Raw genomic sequence first — 24,553 nt, 5'->3', positions numbered from 1 at the left:
TTTGCCCACGATTAGTCCTATGCACACAGCACCAGGCCAATTCCAAACCAATACATACAAGATTCCCTTCATGTGATAAAGTACAACCGACCACAAATCTATTTGCCCACAATTAGTCCTATGCACACAGCACCAGGCCAATCCCAAACCAATAAACACAAGATTCCCTTCATGTGATATACAACCGACCACAAATCTATCTGAAATGGGAAGCAGGTTTTTTCAATTGGTAAGGACTCTCCGCAAGCTAACATGACTTTGCAATGAGAAAAAGAAGCCTTAAAACTCTCTCCCTAACAGTATGAACGACTCCCCAAAAAAGTTAATGGGCTGGGCTTCCTGGCAGCACAGTGGTTAAGAATCCACCTGCCAATGCAGGGGACACGGGTTCGAGCCCTGGTCCGGGAAGATCCCACATGCCGCAGGAGCAGCTAAGCCCATGTGCCACAACTACTGAGCCTGCGCTCTAGAGCCCGCGAGCCACAACTACTGGAGCCCATGTGCCACAACTACTAAGCCCGTGTGCCTAGAGCCCATGCTCCGCAACAAGAGAAGCCACGGCAATGAGAAGCCCACACACAACAAAGAGTAGCCCCCCCCTCGCCGCAACTAGAGAAAGCCTGCGCACAGTAACGAAGACCCAACGCAGCCATAAATTAATAAATTAAATAAATTTATTTTTAAAAAGTTAAAAGACTGAGATGCTATTGCGACTAGACCTCACTCTGTGCTTCTCAGACACTCAAATTTTAATGAGGTAAATCATATTCCTTTTGAGAGGCTGAGTCCATTGCAAATGTTTCCATTTCAATAGCTGACAGTACCAAAGGAGAAAAATATCACAAGAGCCAAAATAACACTTTCAATATAACAGGCCACTTCTGGCATCAAAACAAACAAACAAAAAAACACAGCATAGTGGCAGAGTGACCCTTGTTGGTAAAGCACTCGAAGAATAAACGCAGGCTTTAAATGGGGCCCAGCAAATGTTACAACCTCATTAGCGGGCTAGAGAATTGGCAGGAAGAAGGAATCTGCATCACTACAAAACTCCACTCCCATCCATCCACCACCGATTTAATCATAAGCTCATACCCTTACATTCTGAAGAAAAAAAGAAGTCTCTGAACACTGGAAGATTTGTGTCAATCATATTAACAAATGGGTATTCATACTCACATGGAAACTTACTTATTGCTGCAGAAAGGTGTGGCAGTAAGGGATGGGACGCATCATAAAGGGTGTACTTTAGAGTCTGTTTCATTTCATGATTTTAATTAGTCTGACAGTTAAATGAGGGACCACTAATCAATGAACGCCTGATTCAGGGACCAGGTGATGCCACTTATCAGACCACTCATAATCTTTGCCGTCTTCCTAAAAATGGGTAGAACTGGTAAGGTTTACTGAGCTGAAGCCTGTGAGTCTACCACAGCTCTCTCTGGAGTTGTTCTGTGCAGCACCAAATCCACTTTCAGTTCTGTGAAGCCTAATAAGTGGAAATCTTTACCATTCAAGTCACTTTTTTATCCTTCATCTTAAAATTCGGTGATTTTCTTTAAACACAGATCACTCTAATCTTTGTTGACCTAACCCTGGCAATCTCCCAGAGCCCATATAGAGCATGGCAAAGTAACAAAATAAAAAACCCATGAGACATTTTATATATTTAACACACTACCTACACTATGTGCCTACCACATTATGCTCAGCACTAAGATACAAAGGTGAATAAGATACTAACTCAAGAAATACACAATTCCACATCGTATATCATAGAATAAACACTAAAGAAAGTCATTGCCTCACGATAACAGCCATTAGTTTTGTTTTAAAAGCAGATGTGAAGGTGCTGAGTTCGTAAAAGGAACTATAGATCATAATACGGAGCAAAATGTAGACTCCATGATTCAAAGGCATTAGTTTGCACACAATATGAAACGAGACGCTAGGCATTGCTTACCTGTCAGCCATCATCCCCCTCTTCCTTGCACCAGAACCCTCCAGGCTGCTGGGCCCCTCCCCAGGCCTAGGAGATAAGCCCTGGCTGTGCCAATCAGATGATTCCTATTTCACTTATCAGACACGCCAGTGACTGGTCTAGGGTAGGCATGTGACCCAGGCCTGGCCAATGAGACTGAAGATGTAAGAGGGTTCCTGAGAAAGGGTTTCCCTATTGTGAAAGGTGACACATGACACTACCCTTCCTGTCTGCTTCTGAACACAGCTGTGTGAGGATGTGATGCCTGGAGCTGTGGCAGTCACCTGGTGACCATGAGGGGACAAGCCCAAGTAAGAAAGTCAACAAACTAAAGATGGCAGAACAGAAAGGTGGGAAGCACCTGGGTGCTTGATGGTGTCAGGGTGCCCTTTGGTTTAACCAATCCTAGAAATACCTCTCTATGGACTTTTTATGTGAGATCAGAAAGTTTACTCACTGTTCATGCCACATTTAGTTTAGTGTTCTGTTACTTGCAGCTGAAAGCATCCTGTTACAGGCCCATTTTATTTTTTTTTTAACATCTTTATTGGAGTATAATTGCTTTACAGTGGTGTGTTAGTTTCTGCTGTATAACAAAGTGAATCAGCTATACGTATACATATATCCCCATATCCCCTCCCTCTTGCGTCTCCCTCCCACCCTCCCTATCCCAACCCTCTAGGTGGTCACAAAGCACCAAGCTGATCTCCCCGTGCAATGCGGCTGCTTCCCACTAGCTATTTTACATTTGGTAGTGTATATATGTCCATGCCACTCTCTCACTTCGTCCCAGCTTACCCTTCCCCCTCCCTGTGTCCTCAAGTCCATTCTCTACGTCTGCGTCTTTATTTCTGTCTTGTCCCATTCCTGTCTTGATCAGACAGGTTCAGACTCCAGAGTAATCTCTTCTTAGGCCATTGCAGAATGCAGAAAGAAAACCACTTACCTTCTTTCAGGTCATGTATAACCCTGTCCAAAGATTCACCCCCATCAACGCTAACTGGAAACCTGAAGTAACTGCCTACAAAATTCAGCTGGGCTCAGCATCAATGGATTGCCGTCTACTTTCTGAACCTGTGGTAAGATCAAATCACCTGGCCATATGTTGCCAAACCACTTCGAGTCCTCTAGGGGCATCACAAAGTAGCCCTTGCCGTGCCAAAATATCCACGGTGGCTTCATGTGCTTCCCCTGTCTGTGCAAATTTGGACCAGAACGCTGGGGGCAATGTTAACCACGGTGTAGAGATAAGATATATGTATACCTGTCCGTCTGTGCCTAAGCAGCTTTTACAGAGTTCCTAATATATGTAAGGTACTTTTCTTGGGACCAGTAAGGTCAAGGACCCAAAACATGGAAAATAAAGAAAAGACTGTCCTTTAAAACTCAAACTATAAAAATCAGCATAATGTGTGAAGTCTCTCTTAACGCCCCTAGCCTACATCATCTCCCTCCCCTGGATGTGTATACCATTCATCAGACCCTACAGTGTTAAGGGAACCTATAAAAATGATTAACACAATTACTTATATATGTATAAATATAATATATACTTAATGAATTTATTATTTGTTTATATTCTGGAATAGGAGGATCAAAAACTTGTAATGGAAAGTGTTAAGACAAATTACTACTATGAGCAGTAATAACAGCTAGCACTAATTGAGTTCTTATTGATACTTTGGGCCAGCATTATTCCAAACACCTGACACACAACTTACTAAATCCTCACAACAACCCTAATAGATAGATATTATTAACATTATCCACATTTTACAACTAAGAAAACTGAGACACAGAGAGGTTAAGCCACCTTCCCAGAGTCACACAGCCAGTGAGCGGCAGAGCCAGGATTCTATCCCATAAGTATGGTTCCAGAGTCCATGCTCTCATTCATCATCCTGCCTGCATAATTAGCTAACACTCTAAATTAAAATCATTCACAATAACGATTTCAATTGCTATGAGTTATTTAATAATTATATATAATAGAAATTGCAAAACATGTCTGAATAATGAGAGAAAAAATGGTTTAAAATCTGTAAGGATATGAGACAGTATCTGTTGGAGAGTTACCCAGATTTCAACATTACATGCTATCAAAAGGCATTTACTCAGGAAGACAAAGTTTCCGGTAGCTCTTGAATCACTGTGAAGTATCAGCTGACTAGATATACTCCATCCAGATGGATAAATTCAGAAACATTTCACCTATCCTTGATCTGTCAAGATCACAGATCACCAAGCTAAACAAGAGTTCATCAAAACTGCCAGACAACGAAATCATCATCACAACACAAAAGTTCAAGGGTGGACTTAACTAAAATCATGGAACATCCCTAGAGACTGACACCATCCCCAAAGCTGCCCCTGAACAAACCAACCTAAGATAAACTTGAACTTTATGTGTGTGTGGTGGAAAAGATGACACTTCTTAGAAATCAGAATTCAGCACTCGCTGCTGGTGACCTGACTTAGACCTAACTCTCCACCACAACTCTTATTTTGACACACTTAGGACCTTTATCACTTGCTCGGCACAAGGTGAACTGCATTATGTAAACTTCACAGGAACACACCTTATTCCCACCTGGCCTATAAACTCCCAAAGGGCAGCTCTGTGTTTTGTCCTGACAGTATCTAGAACAAATGGGGAACCTAGTAGTCTAATCACTCCGTAAATATCTGCTGACTGAATGACTGAATGAGAAATAATTCAAGGATATAAAGGAACAAAGAACATGAGGTAAATTGCGAGGCAAAAGGTATCCGCCTGAGATATGAATTATCATGTGTTCTTTTTCCCCAGATTATGTGGTACTCAAAAGAGCATAAAACAACAAGCTGACAGTCGTCTAATGATTTTAAAGATGAAAGGGAATTGTTTCTCCGTGCCTTTAATCAAAGCACCTTGATCATATGTGGTATTCAACCAGTAAATTAAAGAATACAAGCTTCTTGGTGGCCAAGTTTATATCTTTGTTTCTTTTATAAGGACTGAGTGGAAATTGAATATCAACGAGAAAAACAACTTGAAAATAAAATTCTATTGGGCCTTCCCAATCAGTCTGAAGTTAAAAAGATATCCATGGAAAAAATTCCAGGATTATTAAAACCAAACTGTCAGTACCCAACCAAAACTCAAACTCAACTCTCTTTCCTCTTCTCCTTTACATATACCTGGGATACTACTACTGACCTACTTTACAGGGCTTATCATGAGGATTAATCAGCTTAAAAATGATCAGCACATCAAGATGAAGACAGCTTGTAATATGTATAGTTAACCGCTTTTACAATTAACAAATGAACTGAGCCTCTTGTATCACAGTGCAAACCACTGTGTTAATTACTTAAAGGTAAACTGCAGGGACTTCCCTGGTGGTGCAGTGGTTAAGAATCTGCCTGCCAGTGCAGGGGACACGGGTTCCAGCCCTAGCCCGGGAAGATCCCACAGGCCGCAGAGCGACTAAGCCCGTGAGCCACAACTACTGAGCCTGCGCTGTAGAGCCCGTGAGCCACAACTACTGAAGCCCGCGCACCTAGAGCCCGTGCTCCACAACAAAGAGAAGCCACCGCAATGAGAAGCCTACACACCGCAGCAAAGAGCAGCCCCCGCTCGCCGCAACTAGAGGAAACCACACACAGCAACAAAGACCCGACACAGCCAAAAATAAATAAATTAAATAAATTAAAAAAAAAAGTAAACTGCAAATTTTTAAAACACAAATAGCATCTCACATTGAAGAATATGCTCATGAATAAGTATATATTTTATAAAACATTCAAATGTCTTTAAGGAAAGTAGGCTGAGTACTACAGACAGAAAAAAGTAACTTTCGATCAACCACACCAGAAAAATAAAATTATTAAATGACATTTGCTCCTGATCCCTAGGGCTCTGGACCAGAAAGCTGTCCACTCAGCTGCCAAAGCCGTCAACACCTCCGTGGGGTTTGAGGACTACCATTCTCGTCATCAGAGAGATGATGAATTTATGCAAACCTCTAACCTTTATGAATCTATGTAAGCCCTCCCCCACCTGCAATTCCTGCTGAGGAAGAGCTGGGCCCCGAACAAGCACAGTGCTGAGATCTGAATATCTGCTATGGTACCTTCTGCCTTTGATATCAGAGTTGAGCCCATGGAAACACGCACTGCAATGTTAGGAAGTCATTACCGGATTTCTTCTGTTTCCCTTCAGCTCAGTTAGTTTGCTTTTCGGCAAAAACTGATTAACATAACAGAGTTACGGCGTCCTTCAGATGCCCTAGAGCAACCTGATAAGCTGCTTGAAAGTGTTACTTCTACCAGCGGTTACCAGCAACCCCAGCTCTGGGAATTGAGGCTTCTGAGATGGTCTGCTTTATAAACCTCATTTATCAAACAGCAGGAGAGCTGTTACATATGGTGATGGGCATTACGGAAATACTTAGATTGAATACAAAATGTGAATGTGAACTGGATTAAGTTACCTACAAGAGAGAGAGAAACTAACTCAGGAGGAGGTAAAAGGAACCAATCACAGGTGTGAATCAAATAGCGCTGCACCGGAATGTTAGTCTGTTTATAAATTGTTACTCTTGGGGTTTGCCATGGAAAGGTTTCCTGGGATGTCTCTGCAGAATTTTTATCTATTTATTTATTTTGGCTGCGTTGGGATTCTTAACCACTGTGCCACCAGGGAAGTCCCCCGAATTTTTAAAATTTAACATAGGTTAAATTAAACTAAATAACTGCATCTACCACAGTTCTTGCCTACTCAAGACAGGAAGAAAGGTTAGCGGTTTACATAAATTCAGACATTCCTGATAACACAAGGATTAGCTTAAGCTGAAATCCCAATATGGGAAATCAGAGTATGTATGGGAAAAGGAGAAGGGTCCCTTCACAAGAAGAGTTGTGTTGACAATGTGGATGGGTGGGAATAAGAGAAGCATGATAAACTGAGGTAAGCTGTTTGAATTTTTTCTATGGGCCACTAGTTTCTATTTTAATTGAATAAAATATTTCAAGACTTGCTTAATGTTCAGTTATAGATTAATCACTTATTTAAAAAAACATCATTTAGATGTTTTGTTTGCTTGCTTTATTTTTAGAAAATACAAAGAGGCACACACGGCTTCCTGTAATGCAGCTCTTGAAACTGCATGTTTTAGGAAATTATGAGATGACTTCATGGGCAAAAACATGAGGAAATTAGTTAATCCTCCTACGTTGTCCTAAGCACTGAAACTATCCCTGATTTTTGGGAGGAGATAAGGTTGATATCACAATGTGAGGGAGAGGATGAAGGAGAAAACTGGGAGAGGAATATGCATGACAGTAATAATCCAACACCTATTTAAAAAGCTGGACGCTGAGTTTAAACGGGGCTTTGATATTCTGCCAATAAAAAATGCTTCTAGGGGGCTTCCCTGGTGGCGCGGTGGTTAAGAATCCGCCTGCCAGTGCAGGGGACACGGGTTCGAGCCCTGGTCCGGGAAGATCCCACATGCCGCGGAGCGACTAAGCCCGTGCGCCACAACTACGGAGCCTGCGCTCTAGGCCGTGAGCCACAACTACTGAGCCCGCGTGCCGCAACTACTGAAGCCCACGTGCCTAGAGCCCATGATCTGCCAACAAGAGAAGCCACCGCAATGAGAAGCCCACGCACCGCAACGAAGAGTAGCTCCTGCTCGCCGCAACTAGAGAAAGCCCGCGTGCAGCAACGAAGACCCAACGCAGCCAAAACTAATAAATAAATAAAATAAAATTAAAAAATGCTTCTAGGGGTCACAGAGCTCTCCACCTTTGGCCAAAGCGCAGATCAACGAGTCACGGACACACCTAAGCTAGAACCGGCAGCTGCTGGCACGCTGGGGAACGTCTGGGCCTGCGTGCGTGACCAGGAGTTTCAGTGCCTGAGGTGTCCTGGAAACACCCTCCCGCGCCACACAGAGACATACGCGACGCTGGCCACACAAGGGCAGTGCTGAGAAGGAGAGAAATCCGCGTACAAGGAAAGCACAGGAGCCTCAGAAGCAGCAAACGCGGTAGGAAACTACTAGATGTGCTCACAGAGGAAACACAGAAATCCTTGAAGATCGTCGCGGAGGGCTTTACACCACCGCCCCGTGGCACGTACAGAATTCCCCCCAAAAATGAACTCGGGTACCGTGCAACTTTGCCAGCTAGAGACCGAGCGTAGAAAGGGACACTTCACCGTCCGCAGGACAGACTCAAGGCACACGTTCAAAGCGAAGAGCTCCGTCCTTGCGCGTCCCCTACATGACCACCTTCCCGCACCTTTCCTTCCCCCCCTCACTCTCTTTAATCCTTCCCACTGCTAAATCCTTTCGTCTGGGCAATGATGTTGACTTGAAATGGCAGACCTGCCCGCTGCCCCCGGAAGCATGCTCTCTGGGGAGGCGGCCTTTTCTCAAGCTCCCTCCCCCAAGACCACAGGGGTGACTCGGGGATGGCATTCCTGTGGGCCCAGCCATTCCAGGCTGCCCGAAACAGGGTCCCTCTGTCACTGACGTCCCCTCCGTGCCTAGCAGCTCCCCAGGTCACAGCTCTCAATAAACACATATAGAAAACAAGCTCACTCTCTTCTTCCCACTCATTAAAACTCATTAGAACACACCTACTAACAAGAAAATTAAAGAGAGGGAAGCTCCCTCCCCCAGAATCCTTCCATTCAGTGAGGCACCGTTCCGCAGCTGCTACACCGTTTATAATTAACAGGCAAGCTTAACCAGCAACAGAAATTTCTGGACTCCGCTGCAATTTACACCAGAGCCTGGCTCATCCCAAATTTCGACTGCAAGCACCGGCTGGATTCCGTGGTCGAGCCCGAGAGCCTTCTTGGAACATCGCCGGCTGGAGTCGCTCGCCATCACTCGGCCTTGCCTCCCGGGAGGCAGCAGCTGCGGGCCGGGCCGGCTGCGGGCAGATGCGGGCTGACCGCCCCCCCAGCGCCAGGGGCTCTGGCAGGAGGGTCGGCTGGAAGGATGGCCGATGGCCCTCAGGCGTGTTCACCACGCTGCCATCTGCAGATCTTTGCTATCGCTGGCCTGCAAGGGCTTCGCTTCCTTTTCCACCTGCCACCCCAGGTCCCATCCTCTGGCCCCAGGTCTTAGGACCAAGGTGAGCCCTGAGGCACCTCTGGGCGGCTGGCCCTACCAGGAGGTGGCCTGACAGACGGCAGGGTCACAGAGAAAACAGACAGGAGGGTGGGAGGACGGCGGCTTTCACAGGCTACAGGTAACCTTGGGGAGACTTCTTTACCGTCTGAATCTCCTTCTTCAAGAGCTACAGAACAGCCGGGAGTCACCCTTTCCAGCAAAGGAGCTGAGGTTCAGAAATACAGAGTCAGAGGGGAGGTAACGCCTCCTCCAGCAGGTGTGTCTGACTCCAGGGTCCCCCCAGCCGGGGTGTCTCAGCAGGCGTTAGCACAAAGATCTCCTCCTGGCCCCCAAAACATTCCCTTCAAAGGCTGGCCAGGGTGGGTACAAGTCCTCCAGGATCACCGGTGTAAAGCGGGCCTTACGGGTCTCTTAAGGTGGGTCTTGAATGTAGGCATTCACCCCAGACAGGAGCACGCCGCTGGGCTGGGACCTGCCATCACCCCCCACTGCAGGCATTAGCTGTGAGATAACTGCTCTCAGCTGGGGAACAGAGCACCGTAGGAGCGCCATGCAAGACACAAGTGAGTTTTTACAGGAGGCCAAAAAAGACCTCGGTTTTTTCCAATATGAAAGATATTTTTTAAAGTCAAAAACCTTCCTGCCACCTCCAAAATAGCTATATATTTTAATTTTGTATTATATTCATTGGTTAAACACATAATTAGGATTTACTAACTCAATTAATGAACTGCTGGCACTGTGAATTGAATTTTTATTTCAGTGAACAACAGGATCTACTACATTTGAAAACATGTAGTATCAGGTGCACTGTACATATAAAGGTGTACATACACGTTTGGCCCATGCTACAGACCCCTTCCTTGAACTCCGCAGAGTCCAGGGCCCACAGTTAGGAGCCCCTGGCTAGAACACTGGGCACTGCTCCAGGTGGGCAGGCCTGGGGCGGCGTTTTCTCCAGGAGGCTCTCATGAGGGAACCAGGAGGCAAAGAATGGGGAAGGCGCCCACAAATCGTGCTTCACATACTTCAAAATTTATCCTTAAGACCAGCCCTGCAGCCCTTTATCCAAGGGTCAACATAAAAATTAATGATTACAAGTTAATACTGATACATGCTATGGGAGAGAATAACTATGAGAAAAGAGGAGGCAGGCACAGGGGGAAAAGAAAAAAAAAAAAAAAGCTCACCCTAATGTCAAACTGACTTTCCTAAAAGAACACAGAAGAATAAAATTATCTAGACAAAAACCAGCAAGGCTGTTTTTCCATGAAGCTTTGGCCTCTTGATGTGATTTGGACTGAACAAAAAAAGACAGCAAGTAACAAAGAAAACGGCATGTGCTAGTGTGAAAAATACTACACAGTCACAATTTAAGACCCTACCTCATCATTTCTCACCAGAAGGAGAGCCCCCCTGAAAGGTCAACGCTTGGTGAGGAAACCTTCGACCAGCTCTCCCAGTCTCGGCCGGCCTCGCCCGTCATCGTGCACTCACCTGGCTTGTTTCCTTCCCTCTCGTGGCCCAGCTGCCCCTTGGTGTTCAAACCGCACGTGTAAACTTCCCCATCCTCCAGCAGGAACACGGAGTGGTTGCCTCCGCAGGCCACTTCCTTGACGCGTCTGTCGGACGTAAATCCACACACCTGTGGCTCGGCCACAATCCCCTGCAGGTTAGGGCTCATCCCAGGCTGGCCCAGAGACCAATACCCCCAACATAACATCGTTCTTGTCCTTCAGGGAGACATGTAGCCTAGAAGAGAGCTTTGTAAGAAAAAAAAAAAAAAAGGTGCGGGGGAATCAGAAAAAATAAATCACTTTAAGGAATAAACGTAATCAATTTTAAAGAAGCCCTCCCCTTAATATTCTTCAGATACCTTGCAACTCGAAATAAAACATATTAAAATTGCTGACGGTAGTTATAATGATAATGCTATTTTTATGTTTTAGTAAGAGTTTTAAAAAATGTCTAAACAAATGTTGTGTAAAGGAACAGTGAACACAGAATGCGGTTTTCAGATCACTGATGAAGAACTGAGTACAGGAGACGTGCTGCAACAATGTCTGCACACCATGACGGCAACAACTGTTTAGAAACTACCCTCACGACTTCAACTTGTCCTCTCTTGCTGCACCTTTCCTTTGAGTTTTCTGGGTTTTGGTTTTTTTAAACTAACTAATTTTGCACTAACTAACTCCTTTAGGTAGCCAATTGTTAACTTGCATAGTAGTAACTCACTACTCAAAACAAAAATGAGGAACGGGAAAAAGAAAGGCTATCTTCTCTGCCATTCCCTCTTACACATCCTTCAGGATCTGGGTCAAGCTTCGATCCCTACCTGAGAGCCTCTGGGGACCATCCCAGCCCCAGTCAGCCTGCATCCCTCTGGCACGTCTACTATACCGCCTTGACTGGAAGCTTTCTCTGTCTCTTGTAACTTAACTCCTCAGCCAAAGTTTAATTGCCTCAGGCAGAGACCACAGCCCGGCATATACCTCTCTGATTTAGCAGGTGCTCAGTCGACCTTTGGCTGATTGATTACAGCTGACTACCCCAAAGTTTCACTCCCATTTAAAAATTCATGCTTCCTTTTCGTACAAACAACAACTAAAAATAGAACTACCATATGACCCAGCAATCCCACTACTGGGCATACACCCTGAGAAAATGATAATTCGAAAAGATACATGTACCACAATGTTCACTGCAGCACTATTTACAGTAGCCAGGACATGGAAGCAACCTAAGTGTCCATCGACAGATGAATGGATAAAGAAGATGTGGTACATATATACAATGGAATATTACTCAGCCATAAAAAGGAACAAAACTGAGTTATTTGTAGTGAGGTGAATGGACCTAGAATCTGTCATACGGAGTGAAGGAAGTCAGAAAGAGAAAAACAAATACCATATGCTAATGCACACATATGGAATTTTAAAAAGCGGTACTGATGAACTTAATGGCAGGGCAGGAATAAAAACGTAGACGTAGAGACTGGACTTGAGGGCACAGGGTGGGAAGGGAAAGCTGCAATGAAGTGAGAGAGTAGCACTGACATATATACACTACCAAATGTAAAATAGCTAGCTAGTGGGAAGCAGCACATAGCACAGGGAGATCAGCTCCGTGCTTTGTGACCACCTAGAGGGGTGGGATAAGGAGGGTGGGAGGGAGACACAAGAAGGAGGGGATATGGGGATATATGTATACATATGGCTGATTCACTTTGTTGTACAGCAGAAACTGACACAACATTGTAAAGCATTTATAGTCCAATAAAGAACGTGAAAAAAAAATGTTATTCTTTGAGCTAAATGCAATCATGGGAAGGAAGGGAGGAGAGATAAGATGCAAACTAGGGATAGGGTCGGGGTGGGGGGGGGGTGCGGGGGGAGGACAGACATTTAAAAAGAGCAGCAAGCTCACAGTCTAGTCATAATTTAATTTTCCCAATTTGCTCAGCTGCTGTATTTGTACTAATTACTTTCATTTTTAATGTTTCATGAGTTCGTCTTGTCTCTCCTACCAATAATTACATAAACATCACAGTGCTTACTATACCGCAGTCACTGTACCTAATAAGCATTTTATGTCATTATCTCATTTCATCTTAACAACTCTGTACCCTCAGCACTATTTTTAGCCTCATTTTCAGATAAAGCAAGGCTGAGAGAGATTAAGAAGCATGCTCAAGGTCACAGAGCTGGAAGGAACACAACCAGGCTAGGAATCTAGGCCTGAAGCCAATGCGCACGCGCACGCTCTTACCCACTGGGCCGCACCCCCACCCAATGCGCACGCGCGCGCTCTTACCCACTGGGCCGCACCCCCACCCAATGCGCACGCGCGCGCTCTTACCCACTGGGCCGCACCCCCACCCAATGCGCACGCGCGCGCTCTTACCCACTGGGCCGCACTGCCACCCAAGTAGATTTACACGTCACCTACAAGAGCAAGAACACACACCAAAAAACGTATGGAATGATGTAGTCAGTATACAACACAAGATGTCTTAGAAACTTGAAAATAAAGTTGCCCTCAGAGAGTGAAAGTAGTCAGAATTAAGAGATAAAGGATGAGATTAGACAGCTGAAGCATTAAGCCATCCCCTTAACCAGCCAAATACAATGTGTCTAAAAATATGGTATTAAGATCTGGATTTCCCTGGTGGTGCAGTGGTTAAGAATCCACCTGCCAATGCAGGGGACATGGGTTCAAGCCCTGGTCCAGGAAGATCCCACATGCTGCGGAGCAACTAAGCCCGTGCACCACAACTACTGAGCCTGCGCTCTAGAGCCCACGAGCCACAACTACTGAGCCCACGAGCCACAACTACTGAAGCCCATGCGCCTAAAGCCCAGCCCATGCTCCACAACAAGAGAAGCCACGGCAATGAGAAGGCCACGCACCGCAACGAAGAGTGGCCCCCGCTCGCCGCAACTAGGGCAAGCCGATGCACAGCAACGAAGACCCAATGCAGCCAAAAATAAATAATTTATTTAAAAAAAAAAAAAAGGCCTTTGGAACACAATCAAAGCCTCACTTTAGATAGAACAAAGTATTTCTTTAAAAAAAAAAAAAAGAAGCTATGATTGTATGTCTACATACGCAAAGGTCTATAAACAATGCTGACAGCAGCTTTATTCATACTAAACAAAAATGGCAACAACCCAAATGTCCATCAGCATGGACACTGCTCATCAATAAAATACAATGGAACACTATTCATCAATTAAAAAGGGCCACGACTGAAATGCACTTAATGCAAGAGAAGCTGCAACCCAATGTGGCACGACCTTCCTGAAGAATGAAGGTTAGTTTAAAATAAATTCCTCAAAGGTGTTAGGGACTGCCCTTTTGTCTAATCTCTCTCAAGTCCCTCTTTATCTGGTAGCAAACCCTACGCCCTCCTGCACAAAGGTGAGCATGACCCTGGCCAAGCCACTCAGAGAGGGCCACCCCTAAGCCGCTGTGATTGGTGCAGGGAGAGGTTCACACTCCCAGCTGGGCCAGAGTCCTCCCCCACCAACCCCCTGGAGCTCTGACGGAAGACTGCCTCTTGCCTCCGAAGGTAACTGGAGCTGCTGGAAGCTACCTTCCCTGTCGCACAGAGGACACCTGTAAGACACTGGGAAGCTACCAGCCAGAGAGGTCCAAAGACAGGAGACAGAAAGAGTCCCAGCGATGGTGACTGAGCCTTGGATCCCCTCTTGCCTAGGGCCAGCACCCCGACCTTCACTCTTCCTGAGTACAGCTGTGTTTCATCACTCACGGATTCCATACTTGTGAATCTGCCTACCCACCAATATTTATTTGTAACCTCAAAGTCAGTACTTGGAGCCTTTTTGCAGTCATTCCCAGACATGTGCAGAGAGGTGAAAAATCTGAGCCCCTCTCTGTGCACGTTCCCAGCCGAAGTCAAACAAGATGATGCTCTACCTTCTTGTCTCAACTCTCACACTGCAAGCAAGTGATCTTTTTGACTCCACTTAGTGCCACAGTTTTCATACTTTTATATTGTTCTGTCGGTGATTCTGCTGTTTAAAATGCCCCCCACGCACAGAGCTGAAGCCCCGTCTAGTGTTCCTAAGTACACGAAGGCTGTTGAGTGCCGCACAAAGAAAACACACGTGATGGATGAGCTTCGTTCATGCGTGAGTTCCAGAGCCGTTGGCTGTGAGTTCAATGCTAATGCGAAAAAGGGGCGATTCACTGATCAAGACATGTGGCCGCTCTGGAAAGTGCTGAAGTAACATCTATAGTGCATAGCGAAGCTACAGAAGAGATAGCAAAGCAACTGAGTATCCGGGGATTCATGAAATGATGCCTGATTATAGCGTGTACTAGACAGCACTGTTGTGAGGCTGAGAGCCAGAGAAACTGACTGTCACGTTACCCAGGGTCAGGAAGAGGTTAAAAAAAACTCTTCCTGACTAGTGTTTTATTATAAAGAAATATTGTATAGAGTTAATCATTTGTAAGAAACAGGCATCAAGTAAGGTGTCTAAAAAGAAACACACTTTATTCTAGATTTTTTTTTTTTTCCTTTGGCTGCACCGCAAGGCTTGTAGGATCTTAGTTCCCTGACCACGGATTGAACCCAGGCAGTGAAAGCACAGAGTCCTAACCACTGGACCACCAGGAGAGTCCCCCCAGAAACACACTTAAACATATATGAAACAAGGTTACGTATTGATCTGTTGACCAGAGGCTCTTGGCAGGAACCTAACTAACCCTGTGTTTCCCCAGGAGCAATGGCTCAGTCTTCATTAATTTGGTGTTCTCAGCAACTTCATTGAACTTAACTACCATGAAAAATGAGAATCACCTCTATACAGTCTAATAAGTCCCTTCTTTGTTTGCTTAAGAATGAATGTCTGAATTGGATTTCTGTCACTCGAAATTAAAAAAAAACTCCTAACTGATAATATTAACATTACACTATTAATAACAACAGCAGGTAAGACTTCATTTGAGCTTATGCTGAGTCTGGCACTTTTCTATGTGGTTCACAGATATTAAATCATTTAATCTTCTACGAAGTAGGTACTGCTATTATCATCTCAAATTTGTAGATGAAGAAAGTGAAGACAAAAAAAAAGAGAATGAAGAAAAAGAAAGTGAGACAGAAAGTGTTGAAGTGACTTGACTAAATCACACAACAAGGTAGTGGCAGAGCTAGGATTTAAGCCCAGAGAACGTGCTCTTGACTAGTATGCTATACAGTAAGGAGTCTAGAAAACGGACAGCCAAACAGTCAGAACTTCCCAATATCTCCAGCTCTGTCCAGAGAGAAAGGGTACCATAACCAGTCAAGCTTACTATTTGATCTGCTAAGTAATTATTGCCCAATAATGGAGATGGGGAGCTCAGACTCCATAACATTAATCATTAAATTTACCCAGCCACCTGCCCTGCTTAGATTCCATGATTAATAAGCAATCTTAAATAACTTGGTTTCCAAGGCAGATACTACTATGGGGAAAGAATACTGTGACCAGCTGTCCAAAGCATCCCAGCCTTCTTGGCATTTCTACTTCTCATTGCTAATTCGGCATCCTGAATCTATCAGTTTCTTATAAGTCTGTTTAACATGATTCAGTCCTTGAGCGTCAGCTGAACTCTGGATGCTCTGGCCAACTGCAAGCCTGGGTAAGCAGCCTGAGGTGCGGCTTCACCCCTGATTGACTAGTAGAAACCATTTATGAAAAGAGATAAATAGGGCTATTGTTAAAATCCTGCCCACCTGAGTTATAGTAATGCAATCTTCAAGTAGTCAAATGAAAACTACTTATTCAAAAGACGCAGACATAGAGAACAGACTTGAGGACACGGGGAGGGGGAAGGGTAAGCTAGGACGAAGTGAGAGAGTGGCATGGACATATATACACTACCAAATGTAAAATAGATAGCTAGTGGGAAGCAGCCGCATAGCATAGGGAGGTCAGCTCGGTGCTTTGTGACCACCTAGAGAGGTGGCATAGGGAGGGTGGGGGGGAGGGAGACGCAAGAGGGAGGAGATATGGGGATATATGTATATGTATAACTGATTCACTTTGTTATACAGCAGCAACTAACACAACATTGTAAAGCAATTATACTCCAATAAAGGTGTTAAAAAAAAAAAGAAAACTACTTATTCAGAGGTAACTAAATAGCAACCACAGATAAGATGTATTCCTATCAAAGAATGATTAACCCTAATTGGAGATATGGTCTAGCTCATCACGGTGCCCTGCCAAAACTAGAGCAGGAGGCACTAAAAGCATCTAGCTTTCAGGAGGGAAGTTCAGGGCGTCGAAGAGAAGTCAGATATTAACGTAGCTTCCACTTAAAGTACACTCTGGTGGAACCCCCTAATCTAGGAGCTGTGGGTTTCTGTGAATTTAAGGGTCTGTCTTTGGCAGTGTTCTCCATCACTGGGCATTCTGATCTCCTGGCTCCTCTCACCCACTTTTCCTCACTCACCGTCTCTCCCTTGCTTCTAGAGGAGTAGAATCTTTCACTTCCCTTCAAAACACACAATTATAAAAGGTGCTACAGAAGCACACAGGACGACACACTGGCTCAGCACCCGCGCCAGCCACCTTGGCTGTCCCGGGCCACTTCGGTCCGGCCCCTCCATCTCCTGCCTCTCATCTCCCCGTCGCTAAACAAAAGGAAGAAAGCTGGACCTTCCGTTCCTTCCCCCCGTGTCACATCTCGTACTTTTCCCAGTCCTTCTCCTCCTCTGTTTTTGGTAAAAGACTCAGGATAATGTTAGCAGGGCTTAAAGGTCAAAAGGACCAAAGGTCAAGCCCCAAATTAACCACGTGCTAGCTGTGAAACCTTGGGGAAGATATTTAAACGCTCTAAGCCTGTTTCCTGTCCCTGAAGTGGCAAGAAGAGCAACAGGGCTGTTGTGAGGACCAGGGACAGAATGCGAGTCACGAGTGCTTAGCCCGGGCGCGGCGCTCAGTGCAGGGGGCCAGTCAGTCACTGCCTGCTGCCCCAGCACCTGCTCCATGTGTTCCGCTCTGAGCCCTCGGCACACAGGGCAGCTCCCCGACGGGCTGGGCTGTGACTCCCTTCTTCCTGTGGCGAGTATCTGCTGTGCTGCCAGATCTGCACTAGGGCAAGGCAGCGCTACCCTGGCAGGCATAACTTACGCGTAGGAAATTCGAGGTTGCAAGGACAAAGTTTTTTGTATGTATTTTCTTTTAAATTCTGGGGAAGCCAAGGCGGGGGGGGGGGGGGGGGGGGGGGAGGGTAGATAAATCTCCTTTCATCAGTCCTAGAGAGTTGAATGCTAAAAGACAAGCTGCAATTCCTAAACTCTGTCTTACTAATCAGACTGTGCAAACATCAGCCTAACAACTGATTCTTATTTCTTTGAAAGTCACTAAAACCTAAATAACACTCAGGCAGGACTTCTAATCTCATTTACGATAGGGATAAGCTTTGTTTCAAATAGGCTCAGAAGCCTTTACCCTAAATGGTATACAGGGAAGGGAGGGTCTTTTCCAACAGCAGGAAAAGGGAATGTCCCAGGCTTCAGTGCTCTGCAGGCACTCCCCAGATCCAAGCTTTGAATAAATCTGGAGCCGAAACTCAAATGCAGAATTAACTCCAGTAACAAAGAAGATTTATTCTAATGACATACTTTATTGCCAAAAGTTTACTACCACAGGCAGAAACGGCACAGAAGGCAGAGAGAAGTTTTCAACAGTGTGAATCCACTCCTTGCTGGTTTCTCTCTCTCTTTCACATCAGCTGGACTTTGGTCCTCTGACCCTTTTAGCCAACTCAGGAAACATTCCTACCCCTCCCCTGATGATCCCTGCACAGGTGGGGCCTTCTTTACTACCTGGTGTTGGGCTTTGTACAACTAGAAGAATGATCTTTCCGTTGTCTGCATAAGGCGCAGGCTGCCTTCAGAAAAAGACACTTGACCAGACTGGCAAGAATTAAAAAGTCTGACAGTGCCAAGTCAAGGATATAAAGCAACCACGACTCTGACCCACAGCTGGTGGGAGTGTAAGTTGGCAGAACCACTGTGGAAAACAAGTGGGCATTAATTCCAGTGAAGATGAAGATGTAAATACCCCACGGCCCAGTAATTCCATTCCAATTCTAGGTACGTGACCAGCACTGCCCAACTTATCAAGTATCTACAGTGCTCCTTCGCTATGCTGAGAACTGGAGATACAAAGATGAGCAAAACCTGGAAACAGAGAACTCTGTGATGGAAATGTTACCTGTCTGTACCATCCAACATGGTGGTCACCAGCGACATGTGGCTACTGAGCACTTGAAAGGTGGCTAATGTGACTGAGGAACTGACACTTTAATTTCATTTAGTTTTAATTATTTTAATATAAGTAGTCACATACGGCTAGTGGCTATCCTACTGTACAATGCAGCAAGAAACGCATGAATATATGCCCCAAGGTATATGCACAAGAACGTTCACTTCAGGATTATTTGAAATACATAGAACAAAGACAACCCAAATGTCCATCTGTAAGGAAATGGATAAGCTGCCGCAGAACCATAAAATAGGACGCTGTACAGCAGTGGAAGAGAAATGAATTCCATCCACAAACATCAGTGCAGCTAAACCTTAAAAATGGCGTTGAGGAGGGGGAAAAAGTCACAGAAGAATTCAGAATGTGATGCATCTTTACAAAGTCCAAACACAAGTGTACAACAAGTATTTGGAGATAAGAACATTAGTGGTGCTAAAGCTATGAAGAAAAGCAAAAAAATGATCAATACAAAGACTGAGAGAGATCTGTGTATATGTGACAATGAAGGGTACCTTCTGGAAGGAGCACAAAGGGAGCTTCAGTAGCATGGCTGAAGTCCTGCTTCTGTCCTTTTATTGTTGTTTGTAGAACATATATTACACATACTGTTTTATGCTTTCAGATACTTCACAGTCTTTTAAAAAAATGAAAAGTACTGTTGGGGTAAGATCACTGCTTCTTGCATCTCACCCACCAATTCCCCATCCATGAGCAGACTGAGAGCTTCTCCATGTAGGGACCGGGTTTTACTCATCTGTGTGTCTCCTGTCCCCAGCACAGCAAAGGAGCGCAGTAGATGCTTCATGAGTGCCTAGAAAACTGAACCCGAATCTGAGAAAACCACATCTCCCACAATCTAAAGTTGTTAACAGTTTTGTTTGCCAGGTTCCCTTAGATACACATTCCCTAAGCAGTAACAAAAAATCAACAATGTATTTCCTCCATTCTCAACGTGCTCGCCCCTCACCACATTTTAGCAGATCTGAAAGTAGAATGCCTTTTAGGATCCAAGCTGTCATTAAATAACGGTGTTTCTCAATGCTAGCACTGAGGACCGGAAGCTCCATGAAGGACGGACTGCACCTCTTTGTTCACTTCTCTACCCCTAGAGACTAGACTAGTGTCTGGCACAAGGGAGGGCTCAACAGATACTTGTTGAATGAAGAAAAAGTAATAGTTACTATTACTGCAAGCCTACCGTGTGTCTGAATCTGTGCTAAAAACTTTACATAGATTATTTAATTTGCCCTTTACTATAACCTCAAGACTTCGCAAGGTTAAGTCACTTGACCAAGAGCATGTAAATAAGTACTAGCTGTGGTAAATAAGTACTAGCTGTGGAGGAAACTTACTTAGTTTAAGTGGCAAAGGCAGGATTCAAATCTCATCTCCCAGACTCCAAAGTCCATGCTCTTAAACATGATGTTATACCACCACTTAAATTAAAACAAAGCCAAGCTATACTCCTTCTCCAATTTTAAAAGCAAATGTTAAAAGAAGAATGCTGCACATAGTAAGTGAGCTCGTATTAGCTGGATCACTGGCGATGTTCGTAGGCAACTAGGACTAGAACCAACCTGTGTAAGCCGGAGACCGGAGGGATGCGTGAGGCCATCTCAACAGTTAGCCACGCTTTCCTCCACACTCACCGGAACTCAGAGCGAGTCTAGTTCACTTACTGGCTCACACACAGAAACACACGCCCCTGACACCAGCAAGTGCTGTTTCTAAATGTAGTAAATGTCTAAAGGGGGCAGAGTTATATCATCAAAGGGGTCATCTTATTAAAGAGACCTTAAAAATCCATTTGATCCAACCTCCAGGCAAGAGATTGACATTCCTAACCTCATTTTAATGGCAGCTGAAGTTAACTTTGGTCCTCTGAGAAGTAACTGGTTGAATCCAAGACCAGAAACTAGGTCTCGGGCTTCCCTGGTGGCGCAGTGGTTGAGAGTCTGCCTGCCAATGCAGGGGACACGGGTTCGAGCCCTGGTCTGGGAGGATCCCACGTGCCGCGGAGCAACTAGGCCCGTGAGCCACAATTACTGAGCCTGCGCGTCTGGAGCCTGTGCTCTGCAACAAGAGAGGCCGCAATAGTGAGAGGCCCGCGCACGGCGATGAAGAGTGGCCCCCGCTTGCCGCAACTAGAGAAAGCCCTCACACAGAAACGAAGACCCAACACAGCCAAAAATAAATAAATAAAGAACTATAAAAAATGGTTAAGATGGAAAAAAAAAATTATTAAAAAAAAAAAAAAACTAGGTCTCCTACTTCCTGGGCTCATTTTGTTCTCTTCACTCCGTCACAGCCGAAAGAAGTCAGTAAGGATTTGTTAAGGTCCCTCTCTAGGCAGCTATACTAATCCGAGTCCTTTACGTAGATTATCCTGTGTAATCTTCTTATCGATTCTGTGAGTTAGATATTATTCCCAAGTACAAGATGAGGAAACTGAGGCTCAGAGAAATTAAGGAACTCACCACAGGTCACACACACTTGGCATCTGTACTTAAGCCAGAATGGTTCCACCTCACCCTGCAGATCTGCAAGTTAAAGAGAAAACAATTAACATTAATATAGAATGCTACAAAGTGCTTTCATGTTATTGAAAACAAAATGAAAAACAAACTTCTGAAAATAAGAATAGCTTTAAATTATGCGAGCTTGAATATTCCCCCAACATTGTATCTCAGGACTGGAGTTTAGTTAAACACCAATGAGATAACCACTGACCAACTATGAAGATGTCGCCTCTAAACGTGAAGTTAGAGTCAACTGGACAGTCAGCTCAGTTGGTTAGAGCATGATGCTAAAAGCGAACTTAGAGACGCACCTTTAAAAATTCCTAGCATTTGTAGTAGATGTAAAACTAAAAATAAAGTTATTTTAAAACCTCCCGTTTAGGTTTAAAACGATGCATTTTTGAAAAGTAATGCACTTTTTCCCTCCATTTTTCCATGTACCACACACATTATAGCTTATTTTGCTACAGCCGTTTTGAAGTCTTTCTCGACTTTCCTTCCTTCTCATCACCACATCCTCTTTCATGCAAAACAAGATGGGACTATCTGAGAGGCACCTTAAGTCTCTTAAAAGAAAAAGTACAGTGCCGCATGATTCTAAGACACTAGCATCATAATTTTATTTCTATATAATGTAAGAAACTGCCTTTCAATTTGGAGACTATTGCTTTTATTTCTGAGACGGCAGCAAAACTATCTTGTATCTCCAGTAGTGGTACAACTCTCATTATGTATTTTTTTTAAAGTTTTTAATTATTATGCAAATCTTAAGAATTTAAATCTGTTACTCGGAATGAAATGCTTTAACCAATGGCTCCAACCACACCATTTGGAACATTTTGGAATCTCTGTTTCTTTTTTCAAAAATAAAATCCCAACTACTAACTGAAAAAGTAAAACTGCCTGCTAACCAACTGTGTTTCTTTTTTTCATGCCAAGGGAGGAGTTCTGCCAAAGAGGTCTCAAGTCTTCCTCCTTGATTCCTGCATCCTTTCTCCAGAAGGTTCCTAGCCTCCACGCGGTCAACGATGTGTAATTCATCGGTTTTGCTTTAAAAGGGCGTTAAGTACGCTACTCTCCTTTTCTGGTTTATAATGCCACCCCCCTACCCCCCAGGGTAAAGGAAAGTAGGAAAAAGAGAGAGCTACGCAGTAATCTGCTACTAAATAAAACAAGACAGCATCTCTCTCCAGAGTCGCTGCATTTAAAAAGGGTGTTAATACTCATTTTATTTCACTTTTCTTTCTCCTCAGTCTGGAGTTAAAAAAGCAGCTCACTCGATGTTATCAAATCATCAGATGAAATGTTCTAGAAATAGCCTCCTATTTGTGGAAAGAGTCAGGAGACACAAAAATGGAAGAGAGCGCTTGAATCGTCTTTCCTAAAGCATCCCGTGCGTAACGAATGCAAAAGCAAAATCCTGGAAGGCTTAGCTCTGAATTTAAGGTACTTCCAAATGCGGCTAATTAAAAAGCTAAAGTAAAACGGAATCGGAAAACAACCAGAAACGCTGATATACCAAAAGCAAAGTTCAAAAACACACATCCCGGAGCCCGGGGCGCACAGCCCGAATCAGTGCACAGCTGCTTTAGGTGCGGTCTCTACAGCCCGCCCCGGCTCCTCTGTTTCAGGTTACACAGGCTGGGCTCGGTCGGCTGTCCCGGTGCGCCCACTCCACACATTCGCAGATGACTCAAAGCGCCACCTGCCCCCGCACGTCCCAGTTCCTGACACCCCCGCGCCCGTCCGCGCACTTACGTGTCCGCACACACACGTGTCCGCACACACCCTCGCCCCGGCTCCGCCCAGGAGGCGGACTCCGAGCAGGCAAACCGAGCCCCGCCTCGGTCAGGTGGGTGGCGCTGTCACCGCGGCCGCCGAGCCCCCCGTGTCCCCAGCGCCAACTCCCCGCGGCCGCCGGGTTCCCCCCAGCGCAGAGGCCTCGGCGGCTCCCACCGCGCGGGGCGGAGTCTGCGCCCCTCACCGCAGCCGTGTCGCCGAAGCCCCGGAATTTAAATAGGGGCGAGCGGGGAGGAAGGAGAGGATCCTCTTTTTGACTTTCGGCGTCGCAGTTCCTCCCAGTCCGCAGGCGGCCGAGTCGGGGCGGGGGGCGCCCCCGTCTCTGGAGCGGCTTCCGGCCTCCCCGGGCGCTAGGGCTCTGGAGGTCAGAGGGAGCGCCCCGAGGACGCCGGCGAGGCGCGCGCGAGGCCCCCGCGCGCCCGCGCCCCGCAGGCACTGCAGGCGCCGCGCCCCGACCTCCCCGCGCGCCCTGCCCCGGGCTGTCACGGGAGGCGCCCGCAGCCGCAGCCGCCCCTCCGGGAGCCGCGCGCGGACCGCCGTGCCGCGCAGAACGCGGCTGACGCTCGGCCGCGGCTCCGCGGTGCCCTCCTCCCTGGGACCCGGCCCCCCCCACCCCGCCCCGCGCACCTCGGCGGCCGCTGAACCGCCGCGCGGGATTCCGACGGTGACGGCTCCGCCGACCCGGCTCGGGGTTTCTCCGATTTCGGCGTCACAATAATAAGGAAGTTTCCCCGCAAGCCTGCGGGCGGTGGAATGCGCCGGGTGAAGGATGGCGCGCACGGCCAATGGGCGCCCTTGTGGGGCGGGCCCGCACCCCCGGCGGCCGCGGCGGAGCCCGAGGCGGGGCGGCGAGGTCCGCGGGCGGGAGGCGGGGAGAGGCCCAGGCCCGGGAGGGCGGAGGGGGCGGGCCGAGCTGAGGGCACCGGCGGGCCTGGCGAGGGGACGGCGGGGCAGGTGTGTGTCGGCCGAGCGGCGGCTGCAGGATGCAGAGCATCCGCGCTGGAGCCGGACTGCTTCTCCCTGGCGGGGAGGGGAACGAGACGGATCCGCGGTTGGCTTTCCCGGTTCTCAGCTCTCAGTCTCATCAAATTTGTGCAGAGGTGCCCAGAAGCCTTGGGCACGGCGGGGGAAACCTAGAGGGGGGCAATTGAGGCGGAGTTCTTAAGCGTCGTATTGCATCCACGGTGCAGGAGTCTTGTTCCACTCGCCGTTGGAGGGGTGGAGGAGGCGCCGCGCCGAACGCCGGGCTGCGCGGGAGGAGAAGCGGGAAGGAGGTCGGCGCTTTCCTGGGACCCGCGTGGAGAGCTGGCGTGGAAGAGAGCGGCGCGCGGC

At 46.3% G+C, this 24,553-nt stretch overlaps 1 protein-coding gene across 9 annotated transcripts in view; it reads right to left on the bottom strand.

The window, feature by feature from the left end:
* HERC3 (HECT and RLD domain containing E3 ubiquitin protein ligase 3) overlaps positions 1-23,994 on the bottom strand; it is a 143,051-nt gene extending 119,057 nt beyond the window's left edge. For 7 of the 9 annotated variants that reach the window (XR_009008308.1, XM_057546392.1, XM_057546395.1 and 4 more), the window contains exons 1-3: positions 23,849-23,994; positions 21,380-21,442; positions 10,609-10,874 (exon numbers count right to left, since the gene is read on the bottom strand). Coding sequence is in view for 8 of the 9 variants with exons in the window: in XM_057546392.1 (XP_057402375.1) it covers positions 10,609-10,834 (226 nt within the window). In the remaining variant the exon portion in view is untranslated. Of the gene's footprint in view, positions 1-10,608; positions 10,875-21,379; positions 21,443-22,332; positions 22,478-23,405; positions 23,490-23,848 lie in introns of those variants that run through there. The other 2 variants (XM_057546393.1, XM_057546396.1) reach the window with 2 other exon arrangements.
* Positions 23,995-24,553: the final 559 nt, after the last annotated feature.

The sequence above is a fragment of the Balaenoptera acutorostrata genome, chromosome 5, assembly GCF_949987535.1.
Source record: "Balaenoptera acutorostrata chromosome 5, mBalAcu1.1, whole genome shotgun sequence".
Taxonomy (NCBI): domain Eukaryota; kingdom Metazoa; phylum Chordata; class Mammalia; order Artiodactyla; family Balaenopteridae; genus Balaenoptera; species Balaenoptera acutorostrata.
Note: the sequence above shows the minus strand (reverse complement) of the source record. Positions and strands in the feature narration are given on the sequence as shown.